The 23,783-nt window shown below is 56.7% G+C and overlaps 1 protein-coding gene across 2 annotated transcripts; it reads right to left on the bottom strand.

Annotated features, from left to right (window-relative positions):
- Positions 1-1,737: 1,737 nt before the first annotated feature.
- RAC2 (Rac family small GTPase 2) lies at positions 1,738-17,883 on the bottom strand. 2 transcript variants are annotated; one of them, XM_055328543.1, is made up of 7 exons: positions 17,725-17,883; positions 14,848-14,919; positions 7,552-7,669; positions 6,944-7,006; positions 6,391-6,550; positions 2,976-3,108; positions 1,738-2,373 (listed from the first exon to the last, which is right to left on the bottom strand). In XM_055328543.1, exons 1-6 carry the CDS (start codon positions 17,757-17,759, stop codon positions 2,978-2,980), a joined length of 579 nt encoding a protein of 192 aa, XP_055184518.1. In that variant the 5' UTR covers positions 17,760-17,883; the 3' UTR covers positions 1,738-2,373; positions 2,976-2,977. The 2 variants fall into 2 exon arrangements, with proteins under 2 accessions (XP_055184518.1, XP_055184519.1); XM_055328544.1 differs by lacking the exon at positions 1,738-2,373 and having other exon boundaries at positions 3,048-3,108; positions 6,384-6,550.
- Positions 17,884-23,783: the final 5,900 nt, after the last annotated feature.

Below are 23,783 nucleotides of genomic sequence, written 5' to 3'. Positions count from 1 at the left end.
GCATAAGTCAAGGACTGTGCCCATTGGGGTGGGCTCAGGGGAAGAGACACATGGCAGAGGCACCCCCTGCCACGCCCACCCTCGGCATGCCAGGAAGTTGGAAGAGCAGAGGAAATCATCCCAGGAAAGAGGACCAGACCAGGGTGTGGAAGGGCCAGGATGATAGTGGTGTCAAGGTGGCTTTGAGGATATGAGAGTTCCCTCTGAGGGTGGAGGTGTGTGCAGGGGACAGAAGGAGGTGCAGTGTGACCAAGACTGGGGGCCACCAGAAGGGGTCCCAGGTTTACCTGGAAGCCCTAGGAGAGCTGGGAGCAAAAGAGGCTCTCCTGAGACTCTGGCCAACTGGAGGGGGCGCCCCGGGGCTGCTAAAAGGCGGTGTGGAGTCAGTGTTGGCGTCATGCGCCCCGGGCTTTTCACGGGGTGTTTGGTTTCCAAGGAGAAGTAGCCTTAAAAACATAAAGGCCTTCTCTGAGCTGAAACTGAGAAGCGCCACGGGGTTTCCCCCCTGGCCCCCCGAACCCTGCCCCTTTCTTTTTTTTTTAATTTTTATTTATTTATGATAGTCACACACAGAGAGAGAGAGAGAGAGAGAGAGAGGCAGAGACACAGGCAGAGGGAGAAGCAGGCTCCATGCACCGGGAGCCCGACGTGGGATTCGATCTCGGGTCTCCAGGATAGCGCCCTGGGCCAAAGGCAGGTGCTAAACTGTTGTACCACCCAGGGATCCCTGCCCCTTTCAAGAGGGTGGGGATCCCAGGAGGCCAGTGAACTGGAGGGCCCAGCCCCCAAACTTCAGGACTTGGGGGTGGTGGCAGCTCAGGGGCAGCAGAAGACAGAAACCCAAAGCATCTCTGTCCTGGGAATCGGGGGACTTCTGTGCTGTCAGGGGGCGGCCAGAAGGCTTAGATCTCTCTCTTACTCCCTCCCGGTAGCCCCTCTGGAGGGTCAGCCCACGAGGGCAGGAACTCATGCGCCACGCTGGACCCCCCACCTGGAACACAGTGAGAAGGTGCTCAGTAAGTGTGCATTGAACGTGGATGACGCTGGAGCGGAAAGACAGACATCGGGAAAGTAGCAAAGCACCACCCCCACCCCCACCCCCCACCCCACCCCCGTGGCACCCGCTCCACGCCAGGCCCTGCTGGACACGGCAGCCCCACCTTCCCTCTTAAAGAAGCTCGCCTTAGCTCAGGGCCTGCCCCGAGCACTGCTACCTGACACATTGTTGGGACACTTGTCGTGACCTCCAATGGTAGAGGTTGGGGACTTCTGGCTGCCCGACACCCACAGCCCCAGATTCCAGCCAGGTCTTACTCTGCATTTGTTGAGAACCAACCCCTGTGGCCTAGGACACCGGGGTTTTTAAGGGATTGCCTCCAATCCCGGCTCTAGCACGGGGACAAATATGATTGGTTGAAGTGGGGTCTGGGAGCCAGGCTGGTCCAATCAGAGTAAACCTTGATTAGGACTTTGCCTGGGGCAGAAGTTCTTTTTTGTTTGTTTTTTGTTTTTTGATTTTTTTGCTAGTCTTGAACCTGGAAGGATGTTCTGCGAGTCACCTGCCTGAGAATGAACCAGACAGCAGGAAGCAGAGCAAAGAGGTGCAGGACAGCAAGCCCTGATGACCTGATTTGAGCCCCTCTGATGTTTCCAAATTTGGATCGATAGATTTATTTCCTGCTTAAGCAGGTTGAGTTAGGAATGGCAAAAGTCCTGACTGGCAGAGTCTGAAAGTATCCAGACTTCTACAGGCAAATGTAGCTCAGGATCCTGTGAGTGGCGTACAAAGATCTGAGACATGGCAGGAGCCAGCTGGACCCGGGTTTTTGACTGGCTGTTGCAGGAACCCACCAACATTCAGAAAACTTTATTTGTTTTATATTGTCCCAAAAACAAGAACTAAGGCTGCAGGTGCAAACTTCTGAGACACTCATTTTAGCTCAGTAGAAGGAGAACTTGCAGACAAGCAAGACCATCAATACGGGAGTAGCCTGCCTCAGGAGGGACCACCCCTGAAGGTACGCAAGTGGTGGCTGGCACCATCCGGCCCGAGATTTCCAGAGGGGACTCAGACATCGGGCGGGCCTGGGGTAAATGGACAGATGCTTCCACATGTGGCACGTAATGCAAGGGTGGCCCCCCTCTGACCCCTGGGAAGGCAGGAGCAGGAAGGGATTGGGTACAGAGCCTGCAAATTCACAGCCTTCCAGCCCCAGGGGGCCTCCAGCCCAGAGAAGATGATCAACCAAGCTCTGCAGCCATCTGCTAAGAAACACCACGGGGAGGGGACAGCAGGGCCAGCCAGGGTGCCACTGGGCTTTGGGTGAGGGCCCCGGAGGTCAGAACCTTCTGGCTGGGAGAGCTGGATGGAACCTGGAAGGAAGACATGCGGGGCCGGGTGAGAACCTAGGGACAAGCAGATCGCCTGCTCCCGACTCAAGGCTCGCTGCCACCTCCCAACTTTTTTTCGGGGCTGGAGCTCCCACCAGCCCACCCTGCTTGCCCACCACACAGCACCCTCATCATCCTTCTTGTCCCCCCACCAGGTAGCTTCCACTCCATGCTGGTCCCTCCTCCGCCCCAGGGGCTCTCAGCTCAGTCTGCCCTGCCTCCACCCTTCTCTGTGGGTGTTGAGTCTCCCTGACTCCACTGGGCTCTCCTTCCATCCCTTGTCCTCCGTGGCCTCCTGCAGGGTCAGCAGGGTGGAAGCCTGGTGACACTCCTGCCATGGCTCTGGCACTTTCTGATACCATACCCTGCACCTTCCTTCTTGGAAACAAGAAGGCTACCCTGAGTTGGACTGGCTCAGGCAAATAGGGAAACTGAGGCCACTTTGATCCCCCCCCCCTTCTGTCTTGGGCTAAATGCTATTCCCAGAGATATGGGAGGCCACTGGGCAGCAGCTGGACACCACCCCCCACCCCCGGCCGAGCCTGCTGTGTGTGGGTGGGGGGCGGTGGGGCAGCGGCTCTTACCCCTACAGGATGCTGCAGGGACGCTTCTGTGGCCGCGTGGGCTGGGGGCACAGGACCGCCCGGATCGCCTCATCAAAGACGGTTTTCAGGCCTCGCTGGGTGAGGGCCGAGCACTCCAGGTATTTTACAGAGTCTGGGGTGGGGCAGCAAAGGGCAGAGGCCAAGGTCAGGGGATGGGCAGAAACCTCTCCCAAGCACCACCCTGTGCCAGGCCGTGGGGTAGGGTGACCACCGCTCTCTGCCTCCACCGCCTCACGCCCGGAAGAGGGAGCCTGATCCCCAAAGGAGAGGCTGAGCCCCCCAAGGCAGGTCCAGACCTCTCTTAAATGCAGAAGCCCTTACTTTGTGGAAGGCAGGCAGGAATGTGGAGGCATTCCTGGCGGAGACAGGGGCTCGAGCAACGTGACAGTGACTGAATCTCTCCATGCCTCAGTTTCTTCTAGAAAACAGCCGCACACCTGCCTCCATGCTTCCCCCAGGAGGCCCTCATGGCCCAGGCACTAAGACCTTCCAAATGTCACCTGACCATTCCTTAGCGTCACCTCGTTTTACAAAGACACTGAGGCTCATAGGTGGGGACTCATCTGTCCAGAGTCACGTGCTGGAAGTTTCTCCTCCACCTCGGGGTGGCTGGGGGCTGCCAGGGAGGGGAACAAGAGGAGAGAGCTTTCCCTCCCCGTGAAGGGACCAGCCTTCTTCCACGGCCAGAAAGGCAGGCTGAGTTCCCGCTCCCAGGGCCGGCCAGTGTTCCATGACCTTCCGGAAGGAGCCTGTGTGAGTTCCCATGACCACTACACCACAGTTTCCGTGAAGTAAGGAACCACAACAGCCCTACTTTGAAGGGGGCTGGGGGCTGAATTCAGGAACAAGAGGAAAGAGAAGGGCAGGAAGGGGAACTCTGCCCTCACCCTGGAGTCCGCTCCTGTGGGGGAAGGAAGTGGACCGGCGCTGATGGGCACCTGCTCTCTGCCCAGCACCGAGCTGGGTGCTTCAAAAACCCTTGTGTGAAGGGTGAAGAAATACTGTGATTCCCCACTTACAGATGAGGAAACAGGCTAAGGGGGGGAAGCATGGGGCCCAGAGACACACAGCTGGGGAGAGGGGAGCCAGGACCTCCAGATGGAGGAAGCCCACAGATGCCCTGGGGTTGGAAAGAGAGAAAGAAAAGATGAGGCAGGGACAAGGAGACAGGTTCAGAGAGCATGTCCCTGGCACACTTGGGAGTATACTCCCACCGGGGAGCGTGGGTAGTGGTCCCAAGGGCCTGGCTGGTGGGGACAGAGTGCCCTTGGTTCTGTCCGGGAGCCTTATCACCTTATAACTCCTTACGCCAAGAATCGTGTCACCGGGCATTTGGCCACTGTCTCCCTGCAAGGGACCATAGCCAGTGTCCACTTCTTCCACACTGGCCAACTGTCACCTCCCTGCACCCTGCCATCCTCTTGCTCTTTTTGGCCTGGTGGCCTCTAGAGCAAGGGTCCTGAGCAGGGGTGGAGGTGAGGGTGGGGAGCTGCTAGGCTCCCTTCAGCGCTGCCTCTGTCCACCCTAGGAGCCTGGCCAGCCAGCCCCCTCTTTGTGCCTCACTCTCCCATCTGTCTAGGACATGGGGACCTGGGACAGCTTGTCAAGCTGAGCCAGGTGGGGCAGAGGAGCAGCAGAGGGCCAGGGGGTGGGCAGGAGGCAGCAGGTGCCCCAGTGACCATGACTAATGGAGCCAGGCAGCCCGGCTTTGAATCTGGGCTCTGCCCCAGCCTGGCTGGGTGGCCTCGAACCAATGACTTTTCCTGGAGCTTCACTTTCTAGTTCTGTAAAGTGGGGGCACTGAGACCCTCCCTCGTAGCTGCTGTGAGAACAAAGTGGGCCCGGCACCCCAGAAGTGCTCAGTCTCATCAGCCAGCTGTGATTATCGGCTGGGGCCTCGACTGGCCCCACAACTCACCACCACAGGCTCAGGGCAGATGCAGCTGTGGGTCCCCCGGCCCCCCCCCCCCCCCGCCCCGTGGCTGAGGCTGGTCCTCGTCAAGTTCACAGTCACTGCCCCTGCCCCCCCCCCACTCGGGATCAGCTCCAGGAGAGATTGGCTAGAGACCAAGGCAGGACCCTGAGCCCCCTCCTTACGGAGGAGAAAGGACCTCTGAGGATCTCACAGGCCAGCTTGTACAGATGGATAAACTGAGGCACAGAGAAGGGGAGCCATGTTCCCAAGGCCACACACATGGTCATGGCTGGAGCCAGGACCAGCATCCGGGCTTCTAGCCCCTCTCCTTGTCCTGAAGCAGGTGCTTTAGAAGGGGACGTGTCCAAGGCTGGCTAGAGAGTCAGCGGGGGGCAGAGGGAGTTGGGGCCGGTCAGAGAACAAGAGAAGGCAAGGGTACAAGCCCCATATCTGTGAGGAAAGCCAGCAGGCCGAGGAGCCAAAGAGCCCAAGATGGGGCTGGGGACTCAAGGCTTAAGAAGCAGCCGCCCCAGGCCCCCTGAGGAAGATGGCCATGTCGCTGGACGAGTCACAGGAAGGAGGAGGTGGCAGCTGCGGTTTCTCTTCCTGTAGAGATGTGAGTCCCCAGAGCCCTCCCAGTTCCGGCGGAAGGAAGAGTGGTGAGACCAAGGCAGGGCTGGGGCGGGGAGGCCCTACCTACTGGGGTTCCAAACCCTGGACCTGCGGGAACCCATGCCGAGGCAGAGTGTCCGGGCAGCTGGATCACCGCTCACAGCGGCCCCACCCAGCTAGGGATGCCAGGCTCGTGGACAAGTGTCCCATCCCCGGCTGCAGGCGGGTCAGGGCTTGACCCGGGACAGCAGGCCCAGGCACCAGGGGAGAGGCCAGACCCATCAGTGATACGGGCAGCCCTGAGCCCCCGGGAGGAGGGCCTCTGAGCCAGCAATCTGCTGTCTTGCATTCAAATCCCAGATTTGACACCTTTTGGCTGTGTGACCTTGAGAAGTCACTTCACTTCTCTGGCCCAGTGACTGGGATGCAAAGAGCACTTGGGGTGAGGAGGGAGGCCAGGGAAAGAGAGGCGAGAAATCACCCTTCAAACTAAGGCAGAGGCACCTTCTCCAGGAAGCCTTCCTGGACAACGCAGGCTTGACCTGGCAGCTGGTCTTCAGAGCAACCACGGCGCACCTCACTCTATCCCTGCTCCATCAGCTCCAGTGCACTTGTTTCAGTGTCTGCGTACGGGGTGCATGTGCTGCTGCTGACCTGCCCTGAGTGCAGCCTGCAGGTGCCGAGCTGGGAGCTCCCTGGGTGTGAATTCATTTGATGCCCCCCAACTGCTGGGAATGATTACTATGCCATGTTTCACTCATGAGGAAACACAGGCACAGAGACTCAGCCAGGGTCACACAGCCTGGCCCGGGCCCAAGTCGGGCCCCTCTGGCAGCCAGCTCCCCAATCTGAGCCCGAGCCCCGTACCGATCTCCTTGGCCAGGGCCAGGCCCTGCGGGTAGGTAATGGGCGCCAGCTTCTTCTCCTTCAGCCTCTCGATGGTGTCCTTGTCATCCCGCAGATCCAGCTTGGTGCCCACCAGGATGATGGGCGTGCTGGGGCAGTGGTGTCGCACCTCGGGGAACCACTGGGCAGGGGGGCAGGACCGAGAAGTTGTGGGGGGGGCAGCCCAAGGGCGCATAAGCATGAGTAGGAGGGGGCGCCAAGCATGGAAGAGAAGAGGGGGCACAAGGGGGTGAGGAGAGGCAGCAGCAAGATTTCATGAGAGGAGAAAGGCAGGCAGAGGTTGGGCGGGGAGGAGAGGGACAAGGTTATAGAGGGCGGGGTAAAGCTGACTACCCCAGCCCCCTCAGAGCCCCCTCTGAGTCTCCCCCTGAGTCCCTCCCTGCTCCGCCCCAGCCCTGGTGGGCAGGCACTGGGGATGCTCTCTGCGGCCCCTGCCCCTGCCCTGAAGTCACGGGGCCCTCCCCTGCTCAGGGTCACCTGGCCGCCCCCCCAGGCCCCACCCTGTCCTGCTCACCTTGGCTCGGACGTTCTCATAGGAGGCAGGGCTGACAAGGGAGAAGCAGATGAGGAAGACATCCTGGGGACAGAGCAGGCAACGGTCACCCACGAGGGGAGGCCTGGCGGCCTCCCACCCAGGCCCTTCCCACCCCTGTTTATCCAGCCCTTCCGGAGGGCCTGTCCTTCGAGGCCAATCCTCACAGGACACTGCAGCAGGTGCCGCTCCCACCCCGATCTACAGATGGGGAAGGTGAGGTCAGGGGCGAGCCACCAGAGCCCCTACTCCTCCCCGGGCACCAGCCCTTTCCTGGCCAGCCTGGAGGGAGGGCCAAGGATGCTCACGCCCAGCAGTCACCTCCAGGCGGGCCCCCACCTCTCCTCCAGGGACTCAGAGTCCTGGGGTCCCCATGGGAGCCTCATCCAGGGTCTGTCTGTCCCCCAATCACTGGGAGCCAGGGGGTGCCAGAGCCCATGGGGTAGAGGGGCTGAGGAGATGGGCAGAGAGAAAACAGGGGGACCGAAGGAGGGCAGGGACCCCCAGCCCCCAGGCCCGGATGTGGCCCCTTTAGCAGCAGGGCGAGCCCGGCCCGGGAGGAGGCCAGGGAGGAGGCCAGGGCAGCGCACCGTCTGTGGGTAGGAGAGTGGCCGGAGGCGGTCGTAGTCCTCCTGTCCTGCAGTGTCCCACAGTCCCAAGTTCACCGGCTTGCTGTCAACCATCACGTTGGCCGAGTAGTTGTCAAACCTGCAGGGAGCAGGTGAGCAGAAGGGTCAGCCTCCCCTGGGCCCTCCCACCCAGCCTCCCTCGTGGGGTGCGGAGGCTGCAACCCCGGGGGGGTTAAGGGACGGCAGAGTCCCAGAGTTCCATGCCCTCGGCTTTTCATTCCTTTTCTTTTTTCTCACTGCTGATTCGTGACATTAGTAAGTTTTAAATGCAGGTGAGCACACGAGGAAAGCGTCGTCTCCCATCACCCTTTGGCCCTTGCCTATCCTGACGACAGGTGATTTTTGGAGGCTGCACACTGTTCCCTCTAAGTCTCCATCAGTATCAACTTTTCCCACGTCCTATGCTGGACTGAGGCCTCCCCCAGCTGAACCCCATCTCAGCTGGGGTGCCTCCCCCGCTGTCCCGAACAAACCCTGAGAGGAGGAGGTGGTGCAGGGGAGCCTCTGGAGGAGATGGGCAAGGGACTGGGAAGGGCCAGCGGCGCTGCAGGGCGCGCGGTGGGACCCGGGGCTTCCTACCCAGCATCTCTATTTTGTGTTGGCAGAAGGATGTCCCCAGACACTAAGTCCCTAGTCCTCCAGGCCACTCTGGAGTGCACACCGAGAGCCATCCTCACAGACAGTTTCAAGAATTGCCGCCCCCACACACAGATAAGACGCATGCTGTGTCCGGCATCAACAGCTAAAATCTCCCGCCAGCCCCAGAGGGGCCCCCGGGGCAACCAAACAAGCTTCCAGATTTTTTTTTTTTAATTCACTGCAACAATTTGGGTTTCTCACTACACATACCCCCTAGAGGAAGGTGCAGGTTTCTCAGCCTGTGGAAAAGAAGACTGGGATCAGAGAGGTGTAGTGACCTGCCCAAGGCCACACAGCCAGCGACTGGCCAAACTAAGTGAGAAACCAGTTGTGTGTGATTCCAGGGCTCACACCAGCACTCGCGGCCCTGTGTCCAGCTGTGCTCACCCCCTGCCTGGGAGGGCTAAGGGCCATCACTTTGTCTCTCCTCACTGAGGCCACCCACGCTGGCCCTGCTCTCTGTCCCCTGCCCTGGCCCACTGAGACCTCAGGCTCCTCCTCCTTCTCCTCCCCTCATACACCAGCCAAGCAAGGCCTCCACTGCCCACCTCTCTGTCCTTGTTCCTCCCCAGAAAGCCCTTCCCCACCTCTCCTTGTCCAAATACTCCCGCTGACCTTCCATGGGGTCCTGCCCACTCTCCAGGCTTTCCACTCCTGCCTGTGCCTCGTTCTAGAATACCCTTCCACCCCCTTTCACCCTGTCTCCTCTTCATGCTTCAAAGTCCTGCCCAGGCAGTTCCTCCTCTGTGGGGAAGCCTTCAGGCCACCCCCTTCCCTGTCCCCCACCTGGAAACAGCTCCTTGTTCCCTCCCTCAGGCAACTGCTTTGTCTTGACCTTAAACACGCAGTTAATGTGTCTCTGTTTTGCCAAGGGCCGTGGGCTCAAGTGGGCAGGGCCCAGGCCGGGTTCATCTGCAGTCTCAGGCTTCGCACCCATGAGTGCGGGTGGATTGGAACTAAAGCAAACTGAACTGAAGCCCTTGGAATGCCACTTCCTCCAGGAAGCCCTCACAGAATGCTGCTCACTGACAGGCTGAAGAAGCCCTAATGCTTCAGAGCAACTCCAAAGACACCTGTTCTGAGAAACACACACACACACACACACACACACACATACACAAACACACAAAAGTGAGCAGTCTGAGATTTTGAACACTCCATGGATGAGTATGCACACCATGAAGTATATACCATGCGTACTCATCCATGGAGTGTTCCGGTCACCTCTCCATTCCTCAGATGGCCTCGCTCCCTACTGCCTGGAAGCTCCTACAAACACACCTCCTCTGACTTTCCACTCTTCTTCCTCCCTCCCTCCTCGTCCCCAGTGCCCGGCTGACTCTTACTCACCCACCTCTAGCCCCATCTCAAGGTCACCTCCTTCAGGGAGGCTTCCCTGGTCCCCCAGCTAGTCCAGGCCCCAACCTAGCAATCTTTGCCCAAACAGCGGGGGAGCCTGCCTGGCTTGCTGTTCCCTGCATCCTGAGGCCAGTAAAGCATGTGTCACGTAGTAGGTGCCCCGTGTACCAACTCTGGATGCCACCAATACAGCCATGGGATTTCAGGAATAAGGCGCTGTCCCAGGAGACACCACAGGGCATGATGGGGAAAGAAGCACCTAGGGTTGGCCTTGGCCTCGGTCAGAAACATTCCTTTGGGTCACACTTAGGGTGTGAGACACTCTCCTCTCTAGTGTCCAGCCTGAAATTCTGGGGCCAAAGAGCCTCCCAAGATTCCCTGAGCCAAAGGCATGGTCCTCTCAGAGCCATCCCCAGGGTCTCAGGGGCCGTGGTGATGGGGTCTTTAGAGCTGGATCCTGGGACCTTGTAGCAGCATCAAGCACCAAATCAGGGCCTGGCAGAAGGCTAGGGACCTTTATATGTTAGATCTTGAAGTCCCCTGTAACCCGAGAAAAGGACCTCAAGTTACTCCCATTGGACAGATGGAGAAACTGAGGCCTCAAGATGTCAAGTGACTTTTCCATATCATAAGTGAAGGAGCCAGGACTGAGCCTTGCTCCTTCTGTGACACCTCTTGTAAGCAAGTGGACAAATGACCTGGGGGCATAGCTGTGATTTCTACAGGGACAGCTACTCAGAGCTAGGAGGGCACAGGACTCCTTGTGAGCCTTGTCCTGGCTGTGTGACTCTGAGTGAGTAACCTAGCTTCTCTGAACCTCACGTTCTTCAATGTGCAAAAAAGTCCTCTTTTGCATGGCCCTTAGGAAAATCCAAAGAGAAAGGACTTTCAAGCCACCCGGAGGGGAGATGCTGAGGAGCTGAGTGATCTCATTTTCCACGTCCTCACACATACCCACTGGTCCCTCCCCAGAGGTCCAGCCTCCAGAGCCAGAGAGATTCCACAGGCAGCCAGTGGGGACCCGAGCCTCCCAGGGGTCTCCTTTCCTGAGACTCACAGGCGGCCAGGACCAGAGGAACCTCACACCAGCCTGGCCAGTCCTCACCCTTTTTTCCAGATGAGGAAATGGGCCCACAGACAGGAAGGCACTTGCCCAAGATCTCACAGTCAGTTGGCGGCAGAGCCAGGACTAAGTGCTGTTCCCCAATTCAGAAAATCCCACATGGTAAACATGGGGGCTGTTTCATGGCTGGAAGGTGGGTGGTTTGAGCCTGGGTATGGGGCTTCCCAGATGGCTCATGTTTGCTGAGCACCCGCGGGTGTCAATGACTGCTCCAGGCCCTTCCTACTTAGACCACCTAAGTGGGCCCAGTTAGCAGATGCCATCATTGTCCCCATTTTACACTTGAGGGTGTAGACTCAGAAAGTGGGAGTGTGCGCCCGAGGTCACACAGATGGAGTGTTTTCACCCAAAGTGTGCATGGCCTCTTTCTGCATCCCCAGGGCTCCAGGCCCAGCCCTGACCCTGGCATGGAGAGGAGGAGGGGATTGGGGGCAGGAGGAAGGGGGCTCAGCACCCAGCATCACCTGACCCCCACCCGAGCCCACACTCAGAGAGGAAGGTGGTGTATTCAAGGAACCCAGAGACCTTGGAGTATGCATGGCTGGTGACGTGGGGACGGCGGGGGACTTACCCAGTCAGGAGGGGTGTTGGGACTCTGGTCCTGGTCCTCAGAGCAACGGGGCCCTGCTGAGAGGCTTCACCAGGCAGGGGGTGACGTGATCATATTTGCATTTAGAAAAGGCTCTTGGGCAGCCCAGGTGGCCCAGCGGTTTAGCACCGCCTTCAGCCCAAGGTGTGATCCTGGAGACCAGGGATCGAGTCCCAAGTCAAGCTCCCTACATGGAGCCTGCTTCTCTCTCTGCCTGTGTCTCTGCCTCTTTCTCTCTCTGTGTGTGTGTGTCTGTCATGAATAAATAAATAAAATCTTAAAAAAAAAAAAGGCTCCTCTTGGCCACTGGATGGAGAAGTCTGGGAGAAGGGTCAGAGGGGCAGTGGGGGACCAGTGCAGAGGGTCTTACCAAGCTGGTAGTGAGAGGGGAGGGCGGCAGGGGGGTGTCCCAGGCAGACCATGAGGGGACAGAAGAGGGTGCATGAGTGAGGGAGGCTGGAGGCAGCGGGGCCCAGTGAGTGAATCACACCCCTGGTGGTAGGCATAGGGGCGAGGGGCAATGAGAGCCCAGCAGGGCCGCTGGTGTCTCCGTGTTCAGGCTCCACTTGCTAGGAGGTGAAATGAAGGCGAACACCAAGTACTGGCCAATCCGACCTAAACTAACCACGAACATGTTCCTCCTTCCCACCCCTGAGCTACCCACTGGTGGTTGAGTTCTGGCACCTTCTCAGAGCCGGCCAGCACATCCAGTCACTGCAGAGCAGCAGTGATGTGCTCACTCTGCCCTAGAAGGTGGTGTGATGGCAGTGAACTGGGCAGACCAGCGCCCTGTCCTCCCAGAGCTTCCCTGCCAGCAGGAGAAGTCAGATTAGGAAGAGGGCCTGAACAACATGGAGCGGGGTGGGATGGGGGGGCCTGGGTGCCGGGAGGGACAGCGGGTCAGGGTGCTGACCCCCGAGCAGGGAGCTGAGTGATGGGAAGGAGGAGGACAGAGGCATGGGGGGTGGGGACAGGTGTGTCTGGGATCCGCAAGGAAGCCCAGGAGTCTGGAGAGGGTGGGTAAGGGGCGGTATGGCCAGAGGTGAGGCTGGGAGCAGATGCCATTCAGGGCTTCACATGCCAGGAAGAGAGATGGTCCCAAGAGTGAAGGGGACCCCTGGGGGGTTTTTAGGCCTAGGTATGGCTGCATCTAATTTTCATTTTTGAAAATTCATCTGGGCTTCCTTTTGAGAATGTTGTACAGGGGAGAGGTAGAAGGGGAGAGCCCCTAGATCACAGGGTCTTCCTGCCATGTGTTGGTATCCCTGACACCCAGCACAAGACCATCCACAGGGCAGGCTTCAGTCCCCCCATCTGAGGAAACGGGGTATGACCCTGAGCTGTTAACCCCCTCCCTGACCATGAGCTGAGCTCAGCTCACCTGCTTATCTGATCGTGTGCAGCAGCACATGCCTCCAGGTCCCAGCAAACCTGCCCACCCCCAGCAAACCCTCCCAGCCGCAAGCCCCAGCAGGTACCCCCACCTTTATCTCTTCGCTAGAGATCTCCTGTTTTCCCCAACTCCGCTCTCCCCAGTGACCCCCAACTGCCAACATCAAGGGCTCAGCATGATTTATCTCCCCCTGGCAACAAGAGTACAGGCATTGTAGCAGGAGCCCCTCGGAGGGGTTGTCCAGAGCTGAGCAACTCTGTCCTAGATGACAAAGGAGGGTGACATGCACGACTGGACCATCCTTTGTAGGCTCTGATGCCAAATGAAAAATGCAAAACCTCCTGTTCAAAGGTTAAGAATTTCAAGATGGCCCTAGATCTGCCCAACTCCCCAGAATCCTGGGAACATAGACCTTGTCTGCTTTATTCTGTCTGTCCTGCAAGGGCGTCCGGTGTCCCGAGCCCACCAGGGGCCCCCAGGCACCAGGGTTCTCCAAGTTGCTGAGAACAACTGGCCCTAGCTAGTCCCACCATCTTGCACCAGAGAACACGCCTTTCTTCTCCCTGGCCACGGGAGGCACCCTGGCAGTGAGCCTGGGGTTGCCCAGCCCAGACCTGGCCTTATAAAAAGGAAACTGAGGCTCAGAGAGGGGAAGTGATTGGTCTAAGGCTCTTCAGCACATGGGCCCCAGCCAAGCTGGGACAGGCAGGGGCAGGGGTGCAGTCATGCCACTGGTGACAATGAGCTTCTGCAGGAACCGCCTTACCTCCTGCCTCGAGCCAGCCCTCCCTCAGCGTTAGAAGGTGCCTGATAAACGTTTGATGACTGATGGCAAAGGTGCAAATAGGGCAAGTGCAGAGAGGGACAAGTGCTGGCACCAGGCGTTTGGGGACTCAGGAGCCAAGCTGGGGCCAAAACCAGTGCTGCAGGCTCCCTGCCCTGGTTTCTTTGCCATGTCCTGGCTACCTCCTTCCTCCGGCCCAGGTCGAGGTGCTGGCCAGAGTCCTGGGCGACAGGCCCCTTAGCTGCTCTGAGCCTCACCCCCGTGGGTGACCTGGGTAGAATACCCGCTTCTCCTGAGGATCAAATGAGGGTACACATGGGTGACATTTTGTGTGGGGGCCAGCACACAGTAGGTGCTCAGTAGATGGAGGGCAGCTCTGATGGATCCTGCGAGGGGGCCTCTCCATGAAGTTCAATTCAGGTCAACTCAAAACGCGTCCATCGTGTATAAGACAATGTGTAGATCGTAGTGTGCATAAGGTCATGGGGGCACCCAAGAACTGGGTGAGGCTCCCTGCCCTGCAGAGACTCAGAGTCACGGGGAAGATCAGATACAGTCACTCCAGGGGGTGAGAGGTCCTTGGGGCTGCATGAGAATGGCTCCTGGAGGAGGAGCTGGCCTGGAGGTCTTAGACACGTAGGAAGGAAAGGCTCTCCGGGCAGAGGGAACAGCCTGAGCAAAGGGCCTGAGGTGGAAATGCCCAGGGAGTGCTTGGTGAGGACCAGCAGACAGAACATGAAGCAGTGACAGGGCCATGACATAGGAAGGGGAGGTCGGGAGAAGCCCACACGGAGCCTTGAGTGCGGTGCTGGGGTGGGGAAGTTGTCCAGTGAGTGCTGGGGCCTCCGAGGGCTGGTGCTTCCCCACTTACCCTTCCCCCACCCAGGCTGCCACCCACAAACTCCTAACACGGCAATGACACCCGCCTCCACACCCAACAGGAGGGCAGGGCTTCCCTGGGCCCTCTCCACCGACAGCCCCTGTCCTGCTGTCTGTCCCCCAGTGTCAAGGCCCTGACAGCCTCCCCACCCCCCCGCCCCCACTGCCCAACCCCAGCCCGGTGTCCCATTCCCATCAGGCCCATCAAGGTGCCACTCCCCTCCTGCCTCACCCCACCACGCCCAGTCTCTCCCTCCCCGGGGCCTGGGGGATCCTCGGCACTGGTCCTCACTGCCCGTCGCAACGTTGCAACACTGGTCATTAGGGTCACCAGGCAGCCCCGCCAGGCAGAGAGACCCCCAGGTGTCCACCCCGGGGCCCAGCACACAGGACATGCCTGGGAAGGAGGCAGGCTTGGCGATGATGTGTCTCCCGTCCTCCCAGCCCGTGTCCCCCCCCCCCCCCCCCGCCGGCGCACCCGCAGGACTCACACGGTGGGGATGTACTCTCCTGGGAAAGCGTTGGTGGTGTAGCTGATGAGAAGGCAGGTCTTGCCCACGGCTCTGGAAGACAGGAAGTTCCAGAGGACAGCGGTCATGGCCCTGCCTCTGACACTGGGAGCTTTCTGGGTGCCCCCCCTCCCCGAGCCCAGCCCTCAGGGAAGACCCAGGCCCATCTCCCCAGGCCTCAGTGTCCCCACCTGCGGATGCCGACCTCAATGGTCCCGAACCCAAGTCCTGAGAGTCATCGGGGGTGTTTGTTAAAGGGCAGGCTCCAGGGTCCTACCTCAGAGATTCTGATCATGGGGGGTGGGGTCGAACTGGGAATCTGTATTTTTTTTTAATTTTTATTTATTTATGTATTTATTTTTTTAAGATTTTATTTATTTATTCATGAGAGACAGAGAGAGAGAGAGAGAGGCAGAGACACAGGCAGAGGGAGAAGCAGGCTCCATGCAGGGAGGCTGTCGTGGGACTTGATCCCAGGTCTCCAGGATCATGCCCTGGACTGAAGGTGGCGCTAAACTGCCAAGCCACCGGGGCTGCCGGATTCTGTATTTTTAACCAGCTTTCCCAGGTGACCCGGATGTGGGGCACAGGGTTAAGAAGGGGCCGGGGGCTACCTAGGCCTCTGTCCCCATCTGGTGGTGCTGAGCCCCCTCGCTGCCTCAGCCAGAACCCCCGGTGTGTTCGGTGCTCCCCGTCCTGGACTCCTTGGGTCTCGGGGTGGGATGTAGCTGGGCGTCACCCTCCACCGGGAGCCCCGTGGGGAATCCCCAGGCCCCTGGCTCCCAGCCCTGCCCCTGCCAGCCGCCCCTACCAGTTCATCTCTGCCATACATCTCACTCTGGGTGTCTTGGTCTTTTATTTTTTGTGTCATTTGTATAACTAAACGCCCATGATAGTAGCTTCAGACTGGAAAAGCAAAATAAAATAATGCAAGTGTGCAGCCCCCCCAAAAAAGAAGGGGCCGGGGGCGGGGGGATACCCAGGAGACCACTGAACAGGACAAGCCACAGTGCCTGTCCAGGGCTCTGCGATCAAGCGCCTGGGCTCCAGAGCTCCAGACACCAGCTCCACCGGGCAAGGCACTCAGCCTCCAGAGGCCTCAGTTTCTCCATCTAGAAAATGGGGAGAAGATGAGCTACTTTCCTAGGAGCGTGCTGAGTGGTAGATTAGATGAAGCCCATAGAAGAAGCCAGCCCACGTCTGGCACAGTGTGGCAGCCAGTCTACATTAGGGCAAATTACTTGACCTCCCTCCTCTTCCCCTCCCACCTCACCTGACACCCGAAAGAGCAGCGGTTAAGAGCAATGAGTTTTGAAGTCAGAGGGACCTGGCCTCAAATCCCATGAGGACTTGGGCAAATTACTTGACTTCTCTGAGCCTCAGTTTTCCCACCTGTAAAATGGGCCTAGTGTTAGGTTGGTGGGAAGATCAAATGAGAGGGGTTCCAGGGGGTCCAGCTCCTGGCCCGTAGTCAGTGCCAGCAACGGCCGTGGCGCGCTGCCTTCCCTGGGCCTGCGGGGCCGCTGGGTTGTGAGGTGGCCTGGGCCGTGCAGTGGGAAGTCCAGCAGCCAGAGGGGCAGCCCTGTCCCCTCCAGCTCCACTCCCGTGTTGCCACGTCCTGTGCTGAAGAGGCTGGCCACCTTCTCCCCACGGCTGCCCTCCCCAGAGCTTGCCACCAAGGTGACTGAATGACTGGACGCTGGCTTCTGCCCTCCCCTCCTCAGATCAGATACAAAGAGGAAGTGAGCGGGGCTGGGCCGGGGGCAGATAAGGCCAGACCGGTGCCTCCGAATCAGCAGAGGGCTGCCTGGTAAATGGACCCGCTCCTATGAGACTGATCAGAGCCCAAGTCAGGCCGACAGGTCAGGGCCACATCAGGGCCACGGTGACCCGGGCCCGGGAAGATCCGGGTCTCTTCAGGCCTCAGGCTGCCCCTCTGCAGAATGGGAGAGTTGCAAGGGAGGCCCGCCCAACTAGAAATGCTGGGGTGTTTGCTGGGTTGGACTCACGGAAAACCCCAGGTGGCTGGACCCAGAGACATTGTCGCTGGCCAGCACCAAGATGGGCAGCTTAGACCAGTCGTTACACAGAGACCCGCGGGAACCTGACAACCTGAGGCCACTGAGACCTGACAGCTGAGGGGGCCCCCGCCAGACCCCCCCCCACAGCCCAGCCTGGCCCGCATTGACCCTCCCAATCACCCTCCTGTCCCTCCTTGCTGCACCTTCCCTTCATGTCCCCCTCCCCCTTCTGCTCCTCACCCACATACCCGCACATCCTCCCCAACCAGGCAGGCTGAGGGGGAGGGGACAGTACCGGAGGGGGGAGGGGGGTTAATACTTCTTGAGCACTCTCTGCACCGGACAACCACTCAAAATATGTCAGGTGACCCTCACATCAATCCCGGGGGCGTGGTCTCTTCCCAGATGGCAGAGCTGAGGTTCAGAGAGGCTCTGTGGCTTGCCCAAGGACACACAGCCGTGCAAGCCAGCCACTGGAGCCCAGGTCAGCCTGATGAAAAAGGTCACCCCAACCTGCATCCACAGAGTTGAAGACGGTTCCCGTAAGAGACCTGCTCCAGCTCTCAGGGTGCAAGTGAAGGGCCCCAGGCTCCTCCACCCTCAGTCTTGTGCCCTCCACCCACCTCCACCCACCTCCACCCAGGCAGCTTCCGGAGTGAAGTGGGCAAAGAGGATGAAGCTGTCCTCTGCCCACCTCGGGGGCTCTCCCTGGGCCTCAGGACAAGAAGGGAGCAGTGGTTCCTCCCAGCTGCCCCCCAGAGACTCCAGGGCAGGCGGGCCTCAGGGGTAGCCCAGGAGAGAGCTTCTGCCAGGTGAGGAGGTGCAGCCAGGTACCTACCCGTCTCCCACCACCACACACTTGATGGCCTGCATCGCGCTCCGGGCCTGGGAGGCAGCACCGGTGACAGCTCAGGGCACAGAGCGTTTCCGCGGGCTCCAGGGGTTTGGAGAGCCTGGCAAGGCGCCCCGCCAGAGGAGCAGCAGCAGCAGGACAGGAGACAGGAGGAAGCGGAAGGGGAACTTACCCAAGCTGCTGCCCCAACAGCCGTTTGCAGAAGGCGGAGCATGCGGTCTGGTAGGACTCGGGGCCCCTCAGGTGCTGGGCTGGGACGCCAGCAGGGGACCTGGGGACCCTCTGTGCTGGGGCCTCCCTGCTTGCCCTTGGGGTAGGGCCACAGTTGTTCTCCAAAGACTTAAGGCTTCCAGAAATTCAGTTCATCTTAATTCTAAGTGTCAAGCATTTAATGAGTGCCTGCTGTATGCCAGCCATAGTGTCAGATGCTGGCGAGTCCAGGGTGCAAAAGGTACAGCTGATCCCTGGGGAAGATGCCACCTGACACATGTGTCCATAAGACAAGGCAGGAAGTGATGGGGTCAGGGTGGGGGATCTCCGGGGAGGGGAACTCAGAGCTACACAGAGGGAGAGCTGGGGCCTCTGAGCATTTGAGCCAGTGCCTGAGAGGTGGTGCCAGAGAGAGGGCACTCCAGATGAGGGATTGTGTGAGCGAAGTGCAAGGCTCCCCCAAGCAGGTGCGAGTGTGGGGGTCCTGGAGTGTGGAAGGATGGGAGGTATAGGGGGATGGGGGCGCAGCGGGGGCAGGCAGGGGGTGGAGGCCAGCTGATGGAGAAAAAGTAAAAAGGAAGTGATGGGCAGTACCCCACAGGAGCCAGTCTTGTGCTGGAGGCTGCCTTGGGGGACTAGGCACCCCGGAACGAGGATCCGTGGCTCATTTTAACAGCGGGCAAATGGAAGGTCTGAGAAGGCAGTTGGCTGAAATCGGACCCAGGGCCAGGTGACTCCAGGTTTTTCTGGCATCCCAGCCACAGAGAAGAGAAGGAGACAGAAGCCCGAGTTCTGCAGCTCGTGGGGAGGGGGAGTTCTCCCCCTTAGCCATGAGTACACTTGGGATCTGGGCCTCACTGGGCCTCCCTGTGGGATCCGAGTTCACCTGGCTCTTACTGTTCATTGTCACTGCTCCCCAAGCAAAGAAGTAAGCAGAGCCACTGGTCACCCACCCCCGACTGTCACTGAGGACAAACCAGGAAACCCCAGGACTGCGGCCTGCTCCAATACTTGGCCAGTCGATGATTAAAACCAACCCACAAATTTTGATAACTTTCCTCTGCCCTTTGCATAAGCTGAGCTGAGACTGTGGAAAACACTTCACGGTGCTCAGACCGGGTCAGGAAGGCCAGTGTCCTCCCCCGTGACCCACCCTGGGCTTCCTCCCTCACAAATCACCCAAGGACTTTATTCCGGGTGCTCCCCTGTGCCCACCTTCTTTTTCCCATGCACTGCTAGCCCCTGAGGCAACCTCTGTTAATCTAAACAACAACAGCAACAATAATAATAAATCTAAACAACAACAAAAATCTAAATGTAATGTGATGTCCAGGTTGGATCCCGGAACAGAAAAAGAACATTAGCAGAAAAGGTAGTAAAATCCAAATCAGATCTCAAATTGAGTGGACAGCGTTGTACCAATGTTTGTTTCTTAGTTTTGACAAACGGACCATGGTTGTGTAAGTGATGTTGATGTAAGGGGAAACCAGGTGAAGGATATAAGTGAATTCTCTTCCTAGCTTCGTAAACTTTCTGTAAATCTAAAATTGTTCCAGAACAAAATGTTTATTTAAGAAAAAAAAAAGAAGAATGCACCTCTTTGGTAAGACACGTATGACTTGGAAAGGGGTATATGTACTGGGTTTTATCCTGCATTCACCCCTCCGGGGCGGAGCTTCCTTATGCAGTTAACAGCCTGCCCAACCATACAGAGTGTGGCCCTCCAACTGCACCTGCCCTCCGTGCTGAAAAGCCACTCCAAAAAAACCCAAGCAAAGTTCTCCCTGACGTAGGGCTGTCAGAGTCCCTCCTTCACTCGGCATGCATTGATTATATACCACTTGAATACCTAGCCCTGGGCTTGGTACTTTAGGGGACACAAAACCAGATTAGAAAGCTGGCCCCGAATAACTTGTGAAATGTAGTGAGAGTGACCCAGGCACCCTGCAACCACTGTCTTGGGAGGTCCCGAGCTGCAGGTGGCCCTCAGGCTGTGGAGAGGCCAGGGTTGGCAGAGGAACAAGATGGGAGGTGAGCAGCCCAGACTCAGCATCCGGGTGGACACAGGGCTGAGGGATGGTAGCCATGGCTGCATGCTTCCAGCGTGACATTCACTGCTCTGAGCATGTGGCTGCAGGGGGTTCCGTTGTTCCCCCACTTTACAGATGAGGAAACCTAGGCATAGAGAGACTCGCTGACTTTTGTGGCCGTCCACTGGGAATGAATTTAGGTGCTCCCTCCTTTCAGAGGGACACTGAGGCCCTAGTCGTGTGACCACAGCCATGATGCAGCAGCCCTGGCCTCCTTTCCAGTCCTTTCCACCTTCTCTTTCTTCTTCCTTTTTAAGTGTCTATATTGAGATGTAGGTTACACACAATAGATGGGTCCATTTAGAGTACATGATCCCATTCATTTTGACAGATCTAAACACCCCCGCCTCGGATCAAGATTCCGGACATCATCACAGAACACTTCCACCACTGTGGGAACTTCCCTCCCTCCCCCCACCACACACAGAAGCTGTGATGTGCACTACTTTGCACTTTCTAGAATCTCGCATAAAGGGAATCACGCAGTATGTGACCTTTTTGCAAAGGCCTCTTTCCTTCAGCGTGTCCTGGGGACGCATCTACGTTGCCACGTGTGCCAGGGCCCATCCCCTCTCAGCAGCAGGCAGGTTCCATCGCCGGGATGTGTCACAGTTTGGTTATTCAGTCAGTCCTGTCCCCCTAACCACCCTGAATCACAGAACCGCGGGGCCTCTGAGCATGCGTGCAGGGAGCACCAAGGCCGTGTTTACCCAACCCCGCCCTTGCATCACTGGTATCCAGCCCTTGGCTCCACAGGGCAGCTGCCCAGTCCGTGCTTACATACTTCCAGTGATGGGGAACTCATTTCCTTAGGAGACAGTCTCTCCCATCCTCGGGCACCTGGGCCTATTGTAGAATCCCAGCTCATTTCAGCCCCAGTCTACCCCTCTAGCTTGTCCTCGCTGAGGTCCTGGTTCTTTTTTTTTTTTTTTAAGTTTTTATTTATTTATTCATGAGAGACACAGAGTGAGACGCAGAGAGAGACACAAGTAAGGGACAAGCAGGCCCCATGCAGGAAGCCCGATGTGGGACTCGATCCCAGGTCTCCAGGATCACGCCCTGAGCCAAAGGCAGATGCTCAACCACTGAGCCACCTGGGCTGCCCTGAGGTCCTGGTTCTGAGGCCACTCAGGTCAGCACACTCCCTCCTCACCACAAGCCTGAGGATTTGGGAGGCCCAGCCTCCACCCAGCCACGTGCTGGTAAATGTTTAACTTCTCCTTCTGGTTCGGTTATCTTTGCTGGGATGTAATCTTCCGTGATATGAAGGATATATTTATCCAATGTCCTGTGAATGGATATGTGTGAGGTTTGCAAAGCTTGCTTTACAAACAGCTCTGCTATGATGCATGCGGACTCCTGGAGCTGGTGTGTGAGGTTTCCCTAGACATGCAGTTACATAGCTGGAGGCCGCGTCCACCTTTTCCCCCAAGAGAGCTAGGAGACATGCTTCAGGGGCGCTCAGGGTCCACACTCGGCCTTGTAGGCTTTATGCTTTGTTCAACCTCGTGGATGTGAACTGGCATCTCATGCTGGTTTTAATTTATGTTAACTTACTTCTGGTGCCATCGAGCATCTTTGCAAGTATTTATTGGATATTTGTGTGTCCTGTTCCCTAAACTGCCTCTTCATATTTTTTTGGTCCATTCCTCCATTCTTTTATATTTCTTTGGAGGAAGTTCTTTGTATACTCTGATTCCCAAACTTAAACTGCCAAGTGCATTGCATATCTTTTTTTCCAGTCTTGGAGGTGTCTTTTCAGTAGTCATGACTTTTCAACAGTTTTTATTTGAATGTAGTCTCCTGTAAACCTCTTCTTTGGTGACATTGCTTATGGAGTGAGTCGTAAGAAATCCTTCTCTAGGTACTCCCATTTCATAAAGACGTCTTCCTGTGTTTTCTTCTAAAGTTTTTAAAATTTGGGGGTGCCTGGGTGGCTCAGTTGGTTAGGTGTCTGCCTTCAGCTCAGGTCATGATCTCAGGGTCCTAGGATCCAGCCCCACATCAGCTCCCTGCCCAGCAGAGGAGTCTGCTTCTCCCTCTCCCTCTCCCCACCTCGTTCTCTCTTTCTCAAATAAATAAAATCTTTTAAAAAAAATAAAGCTTTTAAAGTTTTGCTTTTCATGTTCAAGTCTTTACACACTTGGGGTGGATTTTAGGATATGATGAGATATGGATGTAACTGTGTTGTTTCCATGACCAACTGTTCTGGCACAATTGGCTGAGGCACCCTGCCTGCCTTTCCCCAGGGAGCCGCAGCTCGCCCACCTGTCTCCTGGCAGGTGTCTGCCCGGGTGTGAGTCTGCTCCTAGCTCCTCTGCCTGTTGGCCTATTTGTCATCCCTGAACCCAGCATGACGCTGCCTTAATTACCGAAATCCTATGCTAGGTCTTTATGTCTGGCAGGGTAAAAATTCTCCTCTCTTGAACTTTTTTCAAAATGGTTATCACTGACCATTTGCTCTTCCGTATAAATTTCGGAATAAGCTTGTCAAGTTCTGGGAAGAACTATGTCAGGATTCGAATTAGAATTTGGTTCAATTTATAGAGGAATTTGGGGAGAATTGACATCTTTGTAATATTGAGTCTTCCTACCCATTAACATGTTATATTTCCTTTTTATATCTTTCAATAAAGTTTTATAATTTCCCCCCAGAAAGGTCATGCACATTTTTGCATGAGATTTATTCCTTGATACCTTATTAGTTTCACTGGCATCGTAACGAACACCTTTTAAAATTGCATTTTCTGTTTGTTGCTTCTATGGAGGAAAAATGTCAAATTTTGCATATTGGACTTATATATATATTATACTTATATATATGGCCATATGGATAGAAATTCTTATTATAATTTATCTGGAGATTTTGCTACTAGCAAGTCTAAGACTGTCTTTGTAGATAGCCTTCATTTGTGGAACAGGACAGTTTTACTCCTTCCTGCTAAGCCTTACAATATTAATTCCTTGGGTTGTCTGGCGCTCCCACCACAGTGTTGAATAGAATGAGTGATGATGGGTGTCTCTGTTTCATTTCTGATTTCTAAAAGTGTGCTTCTATCTTTTCACCATTAAAGATGATGTGGGCTCCTGGCAGATATTCTTATCAGTTCAAGAAGTCTCCCTGCTATTGTTAGTAACAGCAGTTTTGTTCTGTTTTTATCACAAGTGTTTAATTTTATCGAATGCGTTCTTTTCCCTGTGTCTATGGAGATGTGAATAACACTAATCCATTTTGCTAGTGTTCAACTACCCGTGCATTCCTGCATGAATCCAACTTAGTCACTCTGGGGAGTGCTGCTGGCGGTCCTTCACTAGCTACTCTCTGTTCCTTCTTTTTAGTAACAGAGCTGCAGGGCTTGCAGCCCCACCACAGGCTCACCCAGTTCAAAACCAAATTTCTCAGTGTCCCTTGCAGCGATATGTGTCCTTATGATTAAGTGTGGCAGAGGAGGGCACACAGGGAATTAATGTGAGCAATTTCTGAGTCATCATCTCCTTGAAGGTTTAAACCCTTTGTCCTGTCCATCTTTTTTGCCCCTCTCCCCACTGGCTATGAAATAGAAATGCTGGTGCAATCCTGGACGGGTGGGGAATGGTAGATAGAGGTGGCTCACTCTGGACTTGAGACAGAAATACACTGTGCTGGGTCGCCTCGGTGGCTCAGTGGTGGAGCGTCTGCCTTGGGCTCAGGTCAGGACCCCTGGGTCCTGGGATTGAGTCCCTGCATCAGGCTTCCCGCAAGGA

This window comes from Nyctereutes procyonoides, unplaced genomic scaffold (genome assembly GCF_905146905.1).
Source record: "Nyctereutes procyonoides isolate TBG_1078 unplaced genomic scaffold, NYPRO_anot_genome, whole genome shotgun sequence".
NCBI classification, from domain to species: Eukaryota; Metazoa; Chordata; class Mammalia; order Carnivora; family Canidae; genus Nyctereutes; species Nyctereutes procyonoides.
The sequence above is the reverse complement of the archived record's forward strand: the minus strand, read 5'-3'. Positions and strand labels throughout refer to the sequence as shown.